The following is a 21,075-nucleotide window of genomic DNA, read 5'->3' on the forward strand; positions in this document are numbered from 1 at the left end:
AGGGCTATGTATAGCGTGTGAGCTCGCCAATATATGACAGTAAAAATTTTATTGTCTTTGAATTTCCTAGAGTTTTAACCATCGAAAAAAAAGAAGATTGCAAATAAAATCAACAGACAATGGAAATTTGATGCGTATTATTTTAATAGGTTGTTTATAACAGAAAAATACATAGAGAAATATGCATTTTTATTTTTTGTAATAAAAACAGTCTAGTAAATTCGAATAAATAAAAATACGCTTTTTATTATCAATAATTATTAAAATGCAAAAATAACATTGAATACTTGAAAAATAAATATTACTGAGTGTTACAAACATAATTTAAAAAACGGATGGCGATTAAAAGTAAAAACTATCTTTAGTTTAATTCTTATAGCGATAAATACATAAACATTATAAAACAGGAGTTATACAAATACAAAAATAATATTGTAACTAGGCGGCTACCTACACGGTTAAATTTCGAAACACCACGCAATTTTTTATCTCGGCTACGCTATGTAAAATGAAAAAATATATTTAAATTAATAATTTCATCACGTCATGAAGTCGCCCCTGGGTAGCGCCTGATAACGTCAATCAACATAAACATTCTCGTTTTAATTACAATATTTCGGCTACGCCATAAATCTCTTTTTTTAAATAATTTCTCACGTCACAAAGCCGCCCCTGGGTAGCGCCTGCTAACGTCAATCAACAAAAACATCCTCGTTTTAATTACAATATTTCGGCTACGCCATGAATCTCTTTTTTTAAATAATTTCCCACGTCACAAAGTCGCCCCTGGGTAGCGCCTGCTAACGTCAATCAACAAAAACATCCTCGTTTTAATTACAATATTTCGGCTACGCCATGAATCTCTTTTTTTTAAATAATTTCTCACGTCACAAAGTCGCCCCTGGGTAGCGCCTGCTAACGTCAATCAACAAAAACATCCTCGTTTTTATAACAGTATTTCGGCTACGCCATGAATTTCTTATAAAAAATGTCAAAACGTCACAAAGCCACTCTCTGACTGTCGCTACTGACATCATTTACAAAAACATAATTATTTGTGCTTTTTTCAGGTACGCAACATTTTTTTTAAATACACCTACCTAACCGATAAAATACTATTAATAATTAAACCAAGGTGTGCTTTAAAGCTCCGTATGGCCAAATAATATTATTTATTATTAGAATATTATTGACATGTAGTTCAAGCATTGCTGCATTCACGTTGCTTTACTTCTGAGAGCTCAACTGCTATGTTTTTCTATGGTTATGTTAATGTCATCTGTCATGTATTGGCGAGCTCACAGGCTATACTTACGCCTAGGAAAAGTAAAAACTCAATAACTTTTGTCAATTTAGTAAATTGCACATCACAAATTCGAAATTTTTTGCGTTATTTCCACAAAAAGCGCCATATTCATTTATTTTCCGTCTTCTTTATCTTTGGTGAGTATTTTTCTCAATTTATTGTAGGTATCTAATATTAAATATGATTTTTTGTTATTTCAATTGATTTCACTATTTTTTTATTTGTTTATATTTGATTGAGAAAACTTTTATCTAGATGAAATGGCTACTGGATGTGTCAATTTCAAAATATTTTTACGGCAAAACGAAAAGATAGAAGTACGGCGCTTACTTCTCAGAAAAGAATTCCTTGACAACTATGAATTCTTTGTTTCTAGAATAATTACTTCATTTCCACAGCTAAAAGCTAAAAATTTCAATCTGTTTTGGAACGGTAAGTGATCTAAATTAGTTTTTCGAACATTTAAATGAAGTTTTTTAACCTCTATTGAACTTTATACCGTGATTCTATTTATTTACTTATTGTGAACCTATTGTTATTTTTATTGCAGATAATGATGATCTAGTGAGGATTTCCAGTGATCAGGAATTAATATTATCTCTTTCTTGTATGCAAGATGAAACCAAAAAGTTTTTCATTGAGGTAAATTCTGAATGTTACCTTGCACAATCTTCGACCTCCGTAAAAGAAAAATCAAGTAAGCTATTGCTGGAATTTGAACGAAATTATTTTACAGCATAAAATACTTTTGAATTACATAAATATTAACATACTTATAGAGAAATTACTCATTCTATAAATAATTCATATTAAATCAATTATTATTTATCTTGCACACTGTGGACAGTGTCAAAACATAGTTAACAACATGGTTGAATAAATCAAAACATGTTTAACCTTGCACTCTACTTTTCTCTAAAACTATGTGTGAAATCTGTCTGAAAGGATTAGAGGTCTGGAGTTCGAATCACACTCACAACCACCACAAATTGTTTTTTTTTTTATATCACTTATTTACAACTATTTGAAAATGGAGTTTGTAAAAAAATAATATTTTAACTCGGTATCATGTAATAATTCGCTTAGTTTATTATACATATTCCAAATATGGCAGCTACTAGTTTTGAAATATTAAGAATTTCTTATAAAGGGTCAATTTTTACAACCTTTTTTCAGAAAATTCCACTACTGCTATTGAAAATAAAATTGATCCAACTCTGGGCAACATATCAAAGTGTGTAAAAGGATTTCCTTCAAGGAGCAATAAAGAGGTTTACAAATTATCAGAAATATATTTTTACCTATGATAATACTAGACAGTGCTTTTTCGACACAATACAAAAATGAGAATACAATTAATCAAAGCTATTACTTTTAAAGCTTCAAATAAAGTGCCATCGAGATACGTGTCTTTGTGACTAAATAGAACCTGTTATTTTGAGAAAGGTTGTATATACTTAAGGCTGTAGTCGGGAAAAACGAACGCAAAATTAGGACATCATACGATTTTGCCATTTTAAAACGAATCTTTTTTTTAATCAGGCAATAATAAAAAAACAAAAAAACATAAATTAGTTACTTTTTTTTTCTTTATTAGGGCCTACTACCGAAATTTGATAACATCAGCCAAAAACAAGTTACATTTATAAACATAAGAAAAACATAAACAGAAAGGAATAACAATATAGATACAAACAAAAGACAAGAAAAATATAAGCACAAAAATAACATCAAAATATCAATTGTAATAATAAACACATATCCAAACCAACAAAAACTTCAACATAAATTGAAATAGGCACTAACAGAAAAACCCACCAAAACCTGATAGTTCCTATTTAACAGAAAATAGAAACTTACAGTAAAATTAGAAGGAAGATAGAACTTTATGACTAGAAAAATTACAACAAAATAATCAAAATATTATCAAACATAATCTTATATTAATGATAAATTATAACTATTAAAATTAAAAATTAAACGCCGGAAGTAATGACAAAATATTTTACATAAACCTAAAAATGTAAGATAAATTTATTGTAAAAAAATAAAGAATTAATTTAAACATAATTATTTCAATGACACAATTATGACAAATCGTAATAGGGAACAGTTTGAACTTAAAAAAATATAAACAGAATTGATCAATAAACAATTTGTACAAGAAAAATTTTTTTGAACAGAAATACGTCTGTCAATAAAGAGTAGAAAACAAGGGAGGGCGCCACTGTTGTTTAAATGGCAATACTAAAAGTAGAACACATGCTGGAAATGTAAAATTGTGTATCCTACAATTTTGTAAAATATTAATTACACAAAAATATTTTTTCATTGCAGTATAGATAGGTACCCACTGATCTCAAAATTAAATTAAATACGATAGATAACATACAAACATAACTTAATAGTAAAATATTTTTATTATCGAAACATACAGTAAAGATAGACGTTTTTTTAACACAAATTGGTAGAAAAAAAATAATAACATACAAGTTACAACTTTAAATATGATATAAGGTGGTTTCATGTAGACGGTGACATTCCTCGTGTTTTAAAGATTTGTATAGAATACAAACGGACAGACCGACTGACACTCTTCTTTATAATATATATAGATAAAAAACATATTCAAATCTCATTGAGAATCAGATTCAGAATCTAAAAACTCAATACCCAAAAATGGATCTTCTTCTATAAAACTGAGTTCAGCTTCATCTTCCGTGTCGCAGGTGTCGCTGTCACCGTTATTTACTTGAATTATCAAGGCATCAATATTTCCATACAATGTGTTTCCATCCACATTATACTTTTTTTCAATTTTTTCTACATGTTGGCAACAATTTCTCCAGTTTTCGGAGCTTATGTCATGAAATGCATTTTCAGTCAGTTCCTTTATATTGTTTCCATTTCCTATTTCTTTGAGCAACTTTTCGTTTTGCCAAAGCCCATATTAATTCTATGGGATTCAAGTCACAGTGATAAGGTGGAAGCCTTACCACGGTGTGACCATGTTCTCCTAGTAATTCATCTATTTCATATATGGGCTCTGGCTTGTGTTGTCTAACCAATATTAACAATGAAGGTTTCCTTAATGATGGATCAAAGGGGATGTTATTTTCTAACAGCCAATATTTGATATCATTAATTTTTGTTGCCGATGTTGGTGCTCTGTTAACAATTATGGAATGATAAGGTGCGTTATCCATAACAATAATATATGGTTCTGATAAATTTGGAATAAGTCTTTCCACCACCCATTTTCTGAAATTATGCCCATTCATTTCAGAGTGATAGTCTTCCTTTGTGTTATTTCCACTGAAAATCAAGAGCGCATTAGGCACGAAACCCTTTTTCGCTTCAAGCTTGCACTTACATCCATCTTTCACCTTTTGAAATTTCATTCCGCACTCCACTCACATTCACCGATTGCCAACATTTTTTCAGTTTATATGAAGAATGTATATAACTTTCATCTAAATAAACAATGTCTTTTCTCAGCTCTTCCGGCAACATTCTATTATCCATAATAACTTTTAAATACGCTTCTCTCTTCGCTGCAACATTTGTTTTTTCTAAAAGAATTTCACGCTTTGTCTTGCATTTTTTATATGCAAAACCAATCGACATTAAGGTTTTTCTTAAATATTCGTGACTACCATCAAATTCCATGTCTTTTTTTAATACAGCTAACGAACTTCTCAACGTGGGAACTTCCTTTCGAACTGTATAAAAAAAAAGGAACCTTCTGACGAATAGCACTGATATCAAAATTATCTAAAGCTTTCGGAGGGCGACCCTTTCTTATTGTGCCTGGAGTTTGGAATTTACCCCCACTTGTTTCACTCTCCTTGACAATTCGCCTGATGGTACTTTCTGATTTACCTGCAAAAAGATTTATAAAAAAAATATAACTATGAGAGCCAACAATATTGAATATATATGTAAATAAAATAAAAGAATAAAACATGTTTGAAAAATTGAAATAAAATGCATTCAAATTGTTATTATTCAATTAAAACTGAAACTATTTTTACTAAAAATATTTTTTTGTATATTATTTACAGTATTCTGCATTTACAGTGTCATTATGCTTAAAGAGAACTGTCAAAACAGCGTGTAAACATAATCTCAAATAAAAAGTAATTTTCAAGTGTTTTCAAGCAACAGTGCTCAATATATCATTTCAAAGTGTTACAGAATTAAAAATAAATAGCAAAAACTTCAATACATACCAGTCATCTTGGAAGTTCGCCCATAAACGTCCGTTATATCCATTGAGATTTTTTCGGCTTTACATTCTTCCAAACAACGTTAAAAATTACCTCCCTAGTGCCACTTTTTATTGTTTTGTTCATGTTGATAATAGTTTTTATAATTAGTGAAATTTTTAGCCAATTTAAATATCAATATCACATGAAAACTCGTACGCCGACGTTTAACAAAATGTGTTTGATACTTTTGACAATTAAATATTGGTGTTGCCAGTCTACAAATTTCGTAGTTCCACTTTTAATATTTTCAACTCTAAATTGACAAGCTGTACCTGTAAAACATATTGTTTTTATCTAATTTATGTTTTTTTATTATTGCCCGATTAAAAAAAAAACATTCGTTTTAAAATGGCAAAATCGTATGATTTCCTAATTTTGCGTTCGTTTTTCCCGACTACAGCCTTAACCCAAAATTGATAAAAGTCGAGATACGTTTTTGTGTTACTAAGGGTAAACGATATATCATCATCATTCCATGTCCACTCCCTAGTTGGAGCATATGTCTGATGCATAACATTTTAAAAAAATGTTTGAAGCGTTAATTTTGTGGCCAAACATTTTAACTAATGTTAGTAAATATTAGTGTAAAACCACTTACCGACTTTTTATGTATACTAGTTCCGAGACGTACCCGTCTGTTCGATAAGATAATACTTGTGAATGGAGAAGAATTCTATATGTAAATAATAACTCAACTAAAATTTAAAAATTCTTGCCATAAAATATAAAACCTGCTTTTTACACTAAAAATAATACTGGAAAATTACTCAAAAAATGTAAAGATAAAAGTGATACATTTGAAAACTCAGGGGTGTATCAAACTACAATGTAACACATGTCCATCAAAGTATATTGGGAGAATGTCCCACAGCTTTAATATTCACATTAAAGAACACATTCGATGTTTAAATAATAATCATTTTTCGAGTTTACCAATCTTATCATAAATTCAAATCACGATTTTAATAATAATACAAGTGTTTTGTACAAGAATACAAAATTTATATTCAAATACTAAAAAAAGACTTTGAAGCTTTGAAGAATAATATTCCCCTTATTGTTTCAATATAGCTTACTTTTAAAAAATAAACTAACCAATAGTGTAACTTTCACCCTCCTAGCCCCTCCCATTCCCAAATCCCCACCCCCACCCATTCTCCAACATACTACTGAATATTATTAACCTAATTTTTAGTGCATGTTTAGACACGGTGGTGTTTGCATCCCCTTTAGCTCTACGTGTAATTTATGTAATTTTTTAAAAATACTATGCATACTCCGGCGATGGCAAAGGTGAATGTGTATTTTAGTATTTGCATGTTGGTGTAGTGAGTGTCCTGACAAAGAGACGGGTACGTCTCGAAACTGTTACACATAAAAAGTTGGTAAGTGGTTATATACTAATATTTACTAACATTAGTAAAAAAAATCAGTTTGACATTATAAATTATAATATGTAAACTAATGTATTTACATTATACATATTCTAACACGTTTATTTTACTTTAGTACCCTAACTTTTATCTATGTCAAAACAGTCTATCAATTTACGTAATTCTTACCAAACTAATTACCTAGGTATATCTAATATTTTTTATTTGTGGTTCCATTATGTAATAAAAAACATGTATGATTTCCAAATCTTGGCCAAGTATTCAATTCCTCGATTAATCTAATACCACGGCCTAAAATTTATTTTACCAGAATAAGTGCGCCACAAAAATACAAATATTAATTTATTCATGCAGTTTCACAATGAAACGGTTAATTACTTTCCTTGGTTTGTTTTTTTTTTATAAATCTTGTTTTTAAAATTCATGTTTTTGAAAAAAAAGGAAAAAAGTATTAAGCCAAATTTGTTAATATTATAAATGTTTGTAAAAGGCAGATTTGCCGTTTATTTTAATAAAACAAAATAAAAAATATTATGCTTGAGTATATTTACATAATTTTCAGATTTTATGCAGTGCTTTAAACAAGAATATTCTGAAAAATAAGACAACCATACTTAATGATACGTCAGCTTCAGGAGCATCTTCCAGGTAAACCTTTCATTCTTTCATTTATGTTAATGTCCATGAATTTCCCTTCTTTTGTTATTAACTCTACCAACCAGATCATCCAGACTTGCTCGTAGCTTACTTGTAATTATTGCTGTAATAATGAAACGACAGAATAATATACAACTGCTGATACTAGCCCTAAATTTGCCAGTGATATTCTTCTTTCTTTGTTTAGTTTCAATCCCGACGAAACGGCATCGTTACAAAATGAAAAAAGCCGCCAAAGAAACTCTGCTGCTGAGCATTGGATTAACCGTAACAGTGGTATCAAAGATGATGTACAATGCGAAAAACTCGAGAGCTTATCTGCAGTAGTTGGTGAATTGGCTCTTATCATGAAAAGTTTTAACTTACCCAGTCAGAACAACACAAACACAGATAAAGTAAACATAGAGTCGAATGATATATTTGATACAAGTATTTCTACATTAAAAGATGTGGTACACAAATGCATCTTCTGAAAAATAATTTCCATAGTCAAGCGGTGAATACTGAAAGTCTAGAAGAAACTCGAAATGATTTGTGTGTAAAAATTGAAACATCAGAAAAAGCTTGCGGATACGATATTCAAGATTATGATATAAATTTAGAATTCCCAGCAAATCCTACACTCTTGGCAAACGTTGATGAAACTGTTTACAGCTGTGACAATTGTTCGAGTGTTAAGACTCTTTCAGAAACATCTGAGAACTTGGAAGAAAGATGGACTTTACTTTTAAAAAATGGTCAAGAAATAGGTGAGTAATAAACTTAAATAGTAAATAATAAAAATATATACCAAATTTCTGTGAATATTGCACAGCTGTGATGTTTGTTTTACTTTTTTTTCTTTCGTAGAGCAAATGGAGACATCGTCTGACTCTGAAGCTCAAATTATGGAGGAATTAGATTTTCAATCACAAAATGGACAGTCCGACAACTCGAATTGTACTTCTATCAATAAGAGTATTGTGTATCCAATTACCGATGATTTGAAATTACAAGTTAACTTATTGACTTCAACGGAAGTAGATAATGAGACATCCCAAAAATCCCTAAACCTGGAAAGGCGAGCCATTTGTAAGTAGGGATAAATTTGTTGATTAGTTTTCTAATGTAGTGTTTCCATAGTTCTGTGATCTTGTCATGTTTTATTGAGGGTTCTACAACAAATAAGTGTTAAAAAATAATCAAACATTATGAAGAAATTACATATTTGAAATGCCATGCAAAAAATAATAACATGTTTCAAAATAATTGGACTGCATTATTTAACTTCTAATATCCCTCCAACCGTCAAATAAATTCTTAGCATGTGGTGGAAAAGTAATATAAAAAAGTACATTATTTTTCCTAAATGAAAAAGCTAAAATCAAATTTATATCTTTATAAAATCACTTTGTAAAGCGTCCTTGAGGTATTATATTACGAAAATGGCGCTATATAAGTTATCCATAATTATTATTATTAACCGTGGGACTATAAAATTCCGGTTAAATAGCGTATTGGCTGCATAGTTGAGATGCGGTGTTGAATTCACCTTTATTCCCAGATTATGATATAAGTTTGGACCGAAAATTACATCTACAGATGATAGATACTATACAGAAAAATAATTGATACCCTAGTTTTTTATAATACTGACGGAGTCAGAATAAAACAATAATTTTGACATTTCACAAAATAGGCATTTTGGCAAATACATGTTTTTTTCTGCAGAAAACGATTTTTCATTAGTACTTATTCATTAAGAGGTTAACAAAGATTATTTTTTAGATAATACCCCTTGGCTCGTAAACAAAGTATTTTAGGTATATAAAAAACACAAGCACGTGGAGATGTATTTAAGTACTGAAATGATTCATGTTGAGTAGACTTGTTCATTTTAAGAATACGTATTTGTTATTTACATTGTATTCACTTGTTAAATCCGTAAAAATGACCAGATCAAATTTCCACAGCCTATTGACATTGATTTACTAGTTTTTAGTTATGAAACATGATTGATTATTTTAACCTTTCAGATACTGATTGTGCTATGTTGTTTATTAAAATCACTTCTATCTAACATTTTGGCCAGCATTACAGAGTCATTTGAGCTGATGTAGTTTAACACTAGTTTAAAAAATCTTTAACGCCATTAGCCCAGATGATGGATGCATCCCATCTATAACATTGACAAAAGTGCTTTTTACAATTTCTTAAAATTAAAGTTTAAAACTAAAAAATTAAAAGATGGGTGATAGAATTAAAATTCACATCACATCTACAAATTTGAAATAACCTTTGACCAGTTTAATTATTGCTTCTTGTTGCTTAGAGTTGTGTCTTAATTTTGAATGTACTCGTTTTAAATATTTCAGTTCCTCACATTGCAGCTGCTCTCAGTATTCTCGAGGAAATGGGCTTCGATACCAAAGATGCTAAAATTTTGCCTCTTGTTGAAATCTATGAAGGAAATATTGAGGGGATATTGGAAGCATTTTTATCTCAATAGTCAGAATAAAATGACACGCAAAAACATAATTTATTAATACTTTTTTTACAAATTGACAAGTTTTTTTAATTACTGTCACCATTATAAAACTGATCAACAGTGTTTTGAGTATGTTTAAATATATGTAGACAGGATGGATTTCCTTCCTTGGAAGTTATTTAGACCTAAGTTTGTTGCAACAAGGAAAAAAAAATTGAGGAGGAAATATGGACGTCTAGGACGATCTGTCATTGGGTGATTTAAGTGGCCACACACTGGCTAATGACAGATCATAAGCCCTATAAATGCCTAAACTTCCATATTCCTTTCTCGAAAATGTTTTCCCTCTCTATTGCAACAAATTTAGATTATGAAACTGTAAGATTTTATTAAAAGCGCAAATAACTACATCCATACTAATATGATAAATGCGAAAGTGTGTTTGTCTCATTGGTATATATGTATACACTCGATGCGGCACTGATCTTGTGTTCCATTCAACTGAGGTTTCGGAACTTATCTTGTATTTGGTGGGAAATAGTTTTCTACACACGGCGGTCAGTGAATGTGAAGCAGCGTAAAAGGGTGTGACATACAGCTTTGAACTCACAGTAAACTAGCATAGACAGTCTTTTTACTCTACTACGCATTTTGCGTGGAAATGTTGACGCGGCATGATGCGACAACGCTTATTTTTAGATCACAATTTGAACCTATCATTTCTATTTCATTATACCTGTGGTTTGTCGATTTGTTTGTGTTTCCTTCACCTCAAAAAGAATCAATTTGAAATTAATTATTTTAATTTCTGTAAAGTACCTGTGGTTTGTCGATTTGTTTGTGTTTCCTTCACCTCAAAAAGAATCAATTTGAAATTAATTATTTTAATTTCTGTAATTTACTTACCTTATCTTAGTTAGTTTTGTTTGCTTTTTGTTTTGGTTTTGTAGTAGAATTTTGAATTTGTAAACAGAATAATGATGCTACGTCGCCATATACTAACAGATTGTCATGTTTTTTTCATAGCGATAGTTGGAGGACTGGCAATCAATAAAAGCTACTTTCTATCCTGAAAAAATACGTCATTCTATCAGGAAAATTCTGATTGCTAAATGACAAAACTAATCAATAACCTTACTAATTTCTCCCTAATAGCACGCGAGTGAAACTTTGGGTAAAAACTAGTAATGTTTGTGCAATTTATATTATGTTTGGAACCTGGTTTATGTCAATATGAACAGAATTTCAGTCTGCAAATTAATGTTGAAAATTGGATGTTTATTTATTATTTTTTAAAGCATTTAAGTTTGTTTTATTTGTTTTGATTTTAGTAGTAATCAATATTTTATTATTTGATATAGTTATTATCTCAGAGTAATAATTCTCTAGATAAGCCCTTAAGCTCTATTGCATAGAACAAAAGCATTCCAAATTTTTGGTTTGGTTTTAGTTTAACAACAAATGTGTAATGAACGGTTTCGGTTTGCGCTCGTAATTCTCACTGCTGTAATCTGTGGCTAACTTTGTGGTCGATAATCATAGAATGGTTTTCTTTGTATGGGCGACACTATTAGGTTATTACTCTAAGGTCATTATGAACATTTCCTTTTGTATGTACATTATAACATAAAATTACTCTACATATGAACATGTTTGTGTAATAACATAAAACTTAATAAAAACTACTATAATTAATTTGATTATTGTTTTCTTTTTTACCCTACTTATAATTTAAAGTTACATTCATTTAATGCCATTTTATTATAAGCTGATTGAACAAGTTAACTCATGGTGTAATGGTTACTACATTTACATTTGGTTACTATGCATGAAACGCTGAATTCAATTTGTATAATTATAAAAAATAATGTGCTTTGCACTTCATTACGTATTTTATGATAAACATGTTACAACGGAGATGGAGAACATTTTAGAGAAGGGAATATCTAAGTATATGATAAATAATAATTTTAAAAAATTTAGAAATCTAAATAAAAATTTAAATTCTGACATTAATAAATAATATTGTATTCCAAAATTTTTCAGCCCTGCTTTCAATATTCCCCATAAATAGGAGAATCCACCCTGCCTCACCCCCCCTCCCCCCCCCTATCGCACCTAAGTACTATTCTGTATAATTATACCCTTTTAGTTGATATGATAGGGAATTCAGAATATCTAAAACTAGTTGTGTTTTAATACCTTACTTGTGTGTGATAATATATATGTATATCGATACCAGAGTTCTAGAGGGCAACAAATCGATTTTTTACAGTTTGGAGTTAAGGATGTAAAAAAGTTTAAAAAGGGTTCATTAAAGCTAGGGTTTGTTAAAGCTAAATAGATTGTAGTCTAATAATACTTAACATATTGGAAGTAATCATGAAACACATTATAGTGTGAAAAAAAAAAAAAAAAAACGTCTATTTCACTGAACTAGGTTTTAGTCAATTTTGCCCTCTTGAACTCGGGTATTGATATACAGGTGTGGCGCAATGAATAGATAACCTTATACCTATGGATAGGTGACACCATGATGGTTCAGAAAATAAAAAAATATGCCTAGTAAAAGTTTCACAGTTTTCGAGTTAATCGACATTTTTAGAAATTGTAAGAAAATGACACCCTGTGTCACTCTTTTTGGTGCCGAGATTGCAAACAAAGAAATTTTCTCAATTTGTTTTTTGGATAGTATTTTCGGTTATTTTCCACGCAACCCTTTGGAGACGCTCTCGTAACTGCTCCACAGTGGCGATGGGCTCTTTGTAGACCTTCTCTTTGAGACACCCCTAGTAGAAAAAGTCAAGCGAGTTGAGGTCAGGTGGCCGTAGTGGCCCCAAAATTGTCCGCAATCGCCCGATTCATCTTCGAGGATAAGTAGTGTCCAGGTATTCTCGAACGTTGCGGGCGTAATGGGCGGGGCAACCGTCGTGCTGCAACCACATTCTTCTTCTGTCTTCTAAGGAAACGTTTTCCAGCTAAGTAGGGAGATCCTTTCTCGAAAAATTCAAGTAACTTGCCTGTCAGCGTGGCCGGTAACTCGAATGGGACGATAGTGTTGCCGTTCAGGATACCAGTCCATAGATTTATTTTAAATTGATACTGGGATCCATCTTCTCTCACCACGTGAGGGTTTGTCAGTTGCCAACTTTGCATATTAAAATATTCATCCTTTTTGCATGTTGATTCGTCACTCCACAAGATTTTATTTAAAAAATCGGGATCTTCAATCATTTTCCTTAACATTCTTTCACAAAATGACTCTTGCAGGGTGGTCTCGTGGCAGCAAGTACTGAACACATTGGTAGTGATAAAGATAAAGGTTTTTTTTTTTTTAAATCCTGTGCACTGTTCGTGTCGATATCCCTGTGCGTCTTGCTATGACTCGCACTGACGTGGTCGGATCAGCTTCGATTTCTTCAAGTACAACTTCTTCGTGTCTTTGTGGCCTTTCGGTTCCCGTTCTAGACATCAGTTCCAGAAATTCGGCCTTCGATGTATGCATTATGCACTCAAATGAAAACTCGATAATCAGAATGACGAATGTTGGGGAATCTTTCCCGATAGACTGCTGCACTCACCGTAAATAAAATGCATTTGAGCATACTCCGCCGGAGTGTACAACTGCGGCATTGCAGTCAATGGGCAATACTAGGTCAGTAAATCCAAATCACTAGGCAAATCAAGTCCGAGGTCACAGCACAATATCGTTATACCAAATTAGAGGGTCCAAATCGTTAGGTAAAATCAAGTCCGAGATCACAGCACAAAATCGATGTTAAAGAGTCCAAATTCGCACGGGTGTAGTATTATAGCACACTGACGCGAGAAAGCCCTTAGCCCACATACCATATAACACCGTCCGTCACAATCACTAGGGTGCGTCACTCATTGCATGAGAGTAGGAGAGATTTACAGTCCTTGCCATTAGCTTATTGTCGCTGGCGCAGCAGGCAGGTACTCGGATTCCGAGAATTATTGTTCTCTACCTGGGAAAGGGGCCGCACGGCCATTACTGTAACTTTAATGGCATGACATAAGACATCCTAGCTAAAAATCGAACAATCGTTTCAACAAAGTGGCTTAACTAATTTTATCTATCGTTAAAATGGGTGGCTATACATTTTTTTTTGACCACGAGAGGTCAAACTTTTTTTTAAATATTGCAAAACATGAACTTTAAGCTAAATAGTTTTCTTTAAAAAAACTAAACTAGCAGTGTAAAAATAGTACCTTACATTCGAAATCACACCTATCCCAGACTACTAGCCAAAAAATAAATTGAGAAAATTCTTCATTTGCAATCTTTTCAATCAACTTTTTTACTATACTTAAATATGTGTATTTTAATATTTGCTTTTAAAATAGTAAATAGCGTACTTGAGACCAGACAATTTATTTTAGAAAATATTTTATGATTTTTATATAAAAGATTTTTAAAAGTTTATTCATATCATTACTTATTTATAAATATAAAATAATTTCACCAGCTGCGTATTAAAAATATATTTATTTATTAACAACTTCGTATGCTAAATTATTATGACTATGTAACGCAATCAAGTAAAAACATTCTTTATAATATAGACTGCTTCATTATCACACCCGCACAGAACTTTATTTTTATTACAGTCAATAGAGTTGATCGGTTTGTGGAGGTCGGACATCAGAGAAGTAACCTCCAAGTTAGCGCGGTCGTCATCGCTCATTAACCAGGGGTTGATGGTCGATTCGTTCAAAGAGACTGTGGCGTTCATTGTCGTGGTGATCTGTTTCGACATGGTAGAGGTGTTCCAGTGCCAAATTTCTCCACTGGCCGAGCAGGTGAAGAGCCGCTGGGGTTGGTCGGGGTGGAACTGTATCTCGGAGACAGCGGCAGAGTGGGCATTGAGCAGCGAAGCGGGGTACGTGTTGACTCGCAGGTCCCATACTGCCAAGGCCCCATTCTCACTTCCCGCCAGCACTAGGTGGCGCTGTGTGGGATGGTGTACCATGCTTGTTGCCGCTACTTGGTCGCCACTCAAGAGGAAGGTGCTGGCTGGGCTGTTACTGGGAGATCTTAAGTCCCATATCTTCATTTGTCCCCTCAGATTTCCTGTCAAAACCTTTAAAGGAGTGGATTGAAGGGGTTAAAAGAGAATACACCACTGTTCATGATCACTGTTTTTGGGAAAACCAATAGCGAAAAGACTTTGAGACCACCTGGCCGCAAACAGCCAAGTTGAAAATGACAGACTGCCCACGCAAACAAATGCCTAACACGACCGGCATCCGTCAACCAGACGAATAGACCTCTCCTAATCACCGCTGTTTGCTTGCTTGCTGTTTGCTTGCACTGACGTGCTAACAGCGTCATTACAGACATTCAATTGCGTTCTGAAAGCCAAGCTATTGTGAGCGGCTAAATTCATTTGCAGTATTGTCTACATATTAATCCCAGCTGTATATTTTAAGTATCTGTTATATTTAAACAAATTTTAGTTTCCAATAAAATCTAAATTTCAAATGTTAGTAAATACTTTCATACTTTTTCTCATACGTCTCTTGTGTTATTGTAGTAATATTGTGTAGTACTAAACCATTTTCTCTTGCATATTCACATTAAATTTTACTTTATGATATTGTTTTTTTAAATATTCTTTATTAGTTTTTAAATTGTTTGGCCGAAACAAGATTTTTAGCCAAAATTGAAACTGTATTTTGGCTTCTTTTCTAGTTTCGGCTTAACTTATTTAAAGAAGTTAAAAGTAACTTCAAAACGCCCAAAATCAGGCGTTGTTTAACCTTATGAGTCCATTAAAATAAGTGTTAAATAAAAGGCATAAATGTAATGTGAAAATTTGTTTATTTTTAATGGTTTTGGTTCATTGTTATGGAACTAACATCACTCACCAGCCGAATGCTGAAACAAACTTAAGCTCACTAGCCAAATATGCACCTGAGTATGAACGTAATCCGACATATCCTGACCGCAGGTTTCAGCTGAGCCAATTTTGTCCGAAACTTGTTTTACTGGCCAGTCACTACTTACTTTAATTTCGCATCTTTTAATATAGCAGATAGCAAAAAAAAAATAGGAAAATCTCGACTGCTGAACAAAGGAATGAAAATGCACAATGAATGCCCACGAACTTAACTTTCAAACTTTCTGATACCACGTTATTTACTTATGCACAATATATGTTTATAAATAAAATAAACCTTAGCAGGTTTCTCTAAACAATAAATAAAACATAGTTAATTAATCACTATGTACTAAAGTGTGCAATATAAAATGGAAACTTCATTGGTCCATTAGAATTAAATGTGATTTTATATACCTTCAAATTATTTCAATTGTACAGACGTTTCCAAAAACACTAGAAAATTTAAAAAGTGACATTCATTTCATTACTTTAAATCCACAATAAACAAAAAGTCACTTCCCATGGACAATTTAATCTAACTAGTCATAGAAAAATTGTTGACACACCAGGAATTGCTTGCAAGCAAATATTTATTTGGGAGTAAAAATTACCATAGTAGAATGTCATTTAAACATTGTTATTGTATCACAATTTGATAACTCTAAAAACAAATTTATCAATTTACAAATATGAACAGCTTAATTTGGTTTTAAGATGTTGACATTTAAAAAATGTGCATGAATTAAATGTAATGCTTTAAATAAAACTAATGTTTTACAAACCTCATTATGCTTAAGAAAGCAAACGCAGTGCAGGGAACAGCTATCAGCATTGTCAATAGTTCTAACCACTTGAGACTGGTGCGAAGTCAGAAAGTTCATTCTTCCGTCTTCCCCAACACTCACCACATCACCGTCCATTACAGCCAAAGCAGCACACGAACTCGGTGATCCATCACTGTGCAAATAGTTAAGTTCATTGTTAAGGGATATCTACTTCTAAGCTTTTAAGCAGAGGTTAAAAACAAACTTAAAGGTTAGGGGATGTCCCTTATTTTCCGACTTTGAAATTTTGGAACGCTCACTCTCCAATTTTGTTAGAATGACTCTAAAACATGCCTATACAAAATTTTGTTGAGATTGGAGCATTCTAACCCGTGCCGACTTGAGCACGAACTCGCCTGAAGAACAAGTCTGGACTTGCCACCCAGCACTAAGTCTTATTTATGTCACATCAATTACGCAGTGTTAGGAAACGCATATTTTTAATAGGAGAAGAAAGGTTATGAAATGATTAAATCTGCTTACAATAATTATACGCCTGCAATTCTTTCTGTTCATTGGAATGGTAAACTATTGCTTGCATTAAATGTTAGGGACCCAAAAGAAGAAAGACTACTTTTTGTTGTTACATTTGGGGACAGTGAGCAGCTCATCGTGGTTCCAAAATTACAGAATTCTTCTGCCAAAGAGCAAGTGAATGGTGTTCGGAATGCATATTGGAGTATTGAGGAAAAAGTACAAATTATCTGCTATGCACAACTGCATCAAACACTACGTTTTAATGGAGCATGTCTTATTTGAACAAAAATTGGACTGGAAATTGTTATTTTTTCCGTCTCGTCAAAATTTGTTTTTGAGTAAATCAGACCCAATGGAAAATATTTAGGGGGTGAGCATAAAAAAAATCACAAAAATATTTATTTTTCCAAAAAGAGGGACAACCTGTTAAAGGTATAACAAGGTATTTTTAAAAAAGGACTTACTCAAAATGGTGCAAGTTATCCCATGTTATAGTTTCCTTGAATGGTGCAGACTTCTCATAATTGCTGAGGGTAAGTAATTTCACAAACCCATTTGAAGACGATGTCACAATGTTTAACTTATCAATAAACTTAAGTTCCGTAACATCACCTTCGAATTCGAATTTGTTGACAACTTTTGGATACTCTGCACTTTCCTCTTCAAAATTAGACTCGAAAGACCATAACTTTATATAATTTATGTCATTATCCCAACTGCCGGTCAAGAATGAATTTGACTCAGTATATTCTTCCGGTATCCATCTTACTCGGTTAACTTTCTCGGAGACGAAAGTTCCTTGTATATCAGGAGACATTTCTGTACGAAAATATCTTTCCAACATTAAATTATAACATCAATTATTTAAAAACATTTGCATAGGTTACCGTACAAACTATATTCTTGGTTACCGCGTTAAAACCCACGACCCGCGCTGTCAAAAATGCTGACGATTACCAACAATAGAAATGAAAAATGAAGCCAAGTTCACCACTCTAACAGCGTAAAAAAACTTGCCATAATAAATTTTATTATTGTTTATTGGCAATAATAACACAATTTTTATAAAAATTTAAGCCTACAATTTTTTTTGTGTAAAAGCTTAAGTTTTTTTTTCATCAATTAACTATACTTGTATATATCAGCTATTTTAATTCTCACACGATTTTGCACCATTGTAATTTATAACTCCCAGCGATATGAAGTTTTTGTTTTTTTTAATAACGTTCAAATGAAACAATTATATTACAGATGATATTGTTATTTTTCTGAGAAATCAAAAAAGAAAATATAAATGATGTATTTCCCTATTTCTTACTTTCTTTATATTTAAATGTTTGATCTTGGATATAAGAGCAGGTACAGTAAAACACCAATTTTAATATTCCGACAACAGACGTTATCGTGATATTAAAATATCCAGAAAATTGGTTTGACCATTAAATTAAGGTAATGTTTTGGAATAAAATACAAAACTTATTCTAAGACGACTTTTTTATTGCTTTTGAAATAATACAACGAATTGGAATCACATTAAAAATTGATTAAAAAGAGCTGCTAGCTGGCGCACCACCAGTGCTCTTTTTGTTTGTTGTTATAACATCCCTTTTATTTTTTATTTCCTGATAACGATGCGGATATTTGGCAACCCGGATAGTCATCAGTCATCCCAGTCGGGATGAATGATTGTGCAACGTATGATGTCAATATCAATATCAATAACTGTAAGAAAGAACTGAAAGATTTAAAAATGTAAGCAAAAATAGGTGATGTCAATTGAAGAGTGTATGCTTATAATGCCGTGTTTATTGCTATAAACAATGAAGACCGGTGGTTGTATTCTGAATCTTTTCTACCCCCTAGAGAGTGATTAATTTGAAGTTTTTTTATTTTTGAATGTGACAACACTTTGCTTTTTAAACTGCTTTAAAAACGGCACTCCTGGGGTGATATTCCAAACGCTCTCGCGGCTATAGAAAATACTTTAATATCGCGTATTTTATATGTAAATACTAAAAGTGTTTTCTACGGTCGCGAGAGCAGTTCAGAATAATTCACCGCTGGAATGCAATTATGAATCTTCACACGTGAAATCAAGCATGATGATTTTCATTCAGAACATTATTGCGACCTTAAGCATTACCCAGAACAATTTATTAGGTTGAATTTACTAAACCGTATTATTTTTATTTCCATCTTTGAAACTGAAAATTATATGAAACAAAGTGTCGTCAATTAATCACTCTCTAGGGGGAAGAGAAGATTTAGAATACCACCACTACTATTCTTGGTGACCAAGTGTACGATTATAAAAAAAAATATTTTCTAATGAATGTTGATAAATCGAAAGTGATGATTTTTGAAAACGATGAAAGTACAAGTAAATGTGAAATCAGTATGAACGGGGATATTCTGAATCAGTTAGAAGAATTTTTGTATCTGGGAAGTATGTTTACAAGGGAAAAGACTAAGAATGATATTTAAAGGAGGGTGAGTACTAGGAACAGGGTGAATGGTGCACTTTTTTGTTTTATTTTTATTAATGTAAAAAATGGATGACAAAATAAATAATAACATTACAAATATTTTGTGCATTCATAATTAATAATAATGTTTCTACTTCTCTAATAGAGTAAAAACACGTGTTTAGAGAGGGAAGGGAGTTCGTTTTACATTTATTTTTATTTATGTATAGATATATGTATTATACTTTATTTACATTTCATTTTTACTACCTAAAACAGATTCCTTAAAATTAGATCTAATATTCTAAAAGATACACAACTTTCTACTGTATGTAGTTCAGGATAGAATCTCGTGTGTTTTTTAAATTTAGACTTTGATGTTTTAATATTTTCTTTCGATCTAAAGATTTCTAGAAGATTATTAATGTTTTTTTTTCCAACTCAGAAATAATGATTTAAAACTGCAGTTGTATTTAATTTGTATAACGTTGAATTTTGTGGAGATCTAGAGTTTCAAAACTTTTGTAAATTAGTGTTTTTTTTTCTAAAATTTTGTAGAATAGATACTTTTTTAAGATGTCATCGATTGAGGGTATATCTAGTTCTTTAAAAAATAAATTTGAAGAGTAAGTTCTAGGCTTCTTTAATATAATGTTAGCGATGATTTTTTGGGCAACCAAAAGTGGACGTAAATTTGTCTTGTAAGCTCTTCCCCAGCCTATGATTCTATATTGCAGAATAGACTGTATGATTGCGTAGTACACAGTTTATATATTTTTTGGAGAGAGAATTTTTCTTAATCCAACAAATATTTAATCTACCTTGGCAAAAAAAAGTTTGTCGCAGGAGGCATAACTAGCAGTTCACAATGGAGTTATGGTACCGACCATTGTGTGGGAGCAAATCATAGAATTGGAAAAACAATGATGAAAGTACGCTGAACTATGTCGAAATGCAATATCTTAAGCGAATGTGTGGTAAAACGATGTATGATAGGTTCACAAATTTCGAGATCCGTGCATTATGTAAGGCTGAGACTAGCATTATTGACAAAATCAGGAAAGGAGCGCTTCGTTGGTTTGGACATCTAGAACGAATGGACAGCGGAAGAACGGCTAAAAATATTTACGATGCGAATTTTGATGGGTGCAGAAAACGAGGAAGACCGAGAAAGCCATGGCACGATGAAATGCAATAAAAATAAAGGAAATATCAGTGGCCTTTACACTTCTGAACGGGTTTATTTATAATTCCAACATTTTGGAGCGTATAAAATTACATGTACCGAACAACTATTTAAAAGCTAGA

At 32.0% G+C, this 21,075-nt stretch overlaps 2 protein-coding genes and 1 long non-coding RNA gene across 3 annotated transcripts; 1 reads left to right on the forward strand and 2 right to left on the reverse strand.

Annotated features, from left to right (window-relative positions):
• Positions 1 to 1,321: 1,321 nt before the first annotated feature.
• On the forward strand, positions 1,322 to 11,787 carry LOC148279411 (uncharacterized). Its single transcript, XM_088230032.1, has 8 exons — positions 1,322 to 1,443; positions 1,562 to 1,738; positions 1,857 to 2,003; positions 2,483 to 2,577; positions 7,534 to 7,619; positions 7,816 to 8,377; positions 8,478 to 8,699; positions 9,983 to 11,787. The coding sequence occupies exons 6-8, from the start codon at positions 8,089 to 8,091 to the stop codon at positions 10,114 to 10,116; spliced, it is 645 nt and encodes a 214-aa protein (XP_088086158.1). The 5' UTR covers positions 1,322 to 1,443; positions 1,562 to 1,738; positions 1,857 to 2,003; positions 2,483 to 2,577; positions 7,534 to 7,619; positions 7,816 to 8,088; the 3' UTR covers positions 10,117 to 11,787.
• On the reverse strand, positions 2,157 to 7,518 carry LOC148279412 (uncharacterized). Its single transcript, XR_015822893.1, has 2 exons — positions 5,539 to 7,518; positions 2,157 to 5,188 (listed from the first exon to the last, which is right to left on the reverse strand). It is a non-coding gene; the product is annotated as an uncharacterized LOC148279412 (long non-coding RNA).
• Positions 11,788 to 14,586: 2,799 nt separating the features above from the next.
• On the reverse strand, positions 14,587 to 18,266 carry Nup43 (nucleoporin 43). The gene is made up of 3 exons (XM_088229967.1): positions 17,767 to 18,266; positions 16,784 to 16,958; positions 14,587 to 15,200 (listed from the first exon to the last, which is right to left on the reverse strand). Exons 1-3 carry the CDS (start codon positions 18,144 to 18,146, stop codon positions 14,655 to 14,657), a joined length of 1,101 nt encoding a protein of 366 aa, XP_088086093.1. The 5' UTR covers positions 18,147 to 18,266; the 3' UTR covers positions 14,587 to 14,654.
• Positions 18,267 to 21,075: the final 2,809 nt, after the last annotated feature.

The sequence above is a fragment of the Micrasema longulum genome, unplaced genomic scaffold (genome assembly GCF_059751315.1).
Source record: "Micrasema longulum isolate JH-2025_06_02 unplaced genomic scaffold, ASM5975131v1 h1tg000725l, whole genome shotgun sequence".
Lineage (NCBI taxonomy): Eukaryota > Metazoa > Arthropoda > Insecta > Trichoptera > Brachycentridae > Micrasema > Micrasema longulum.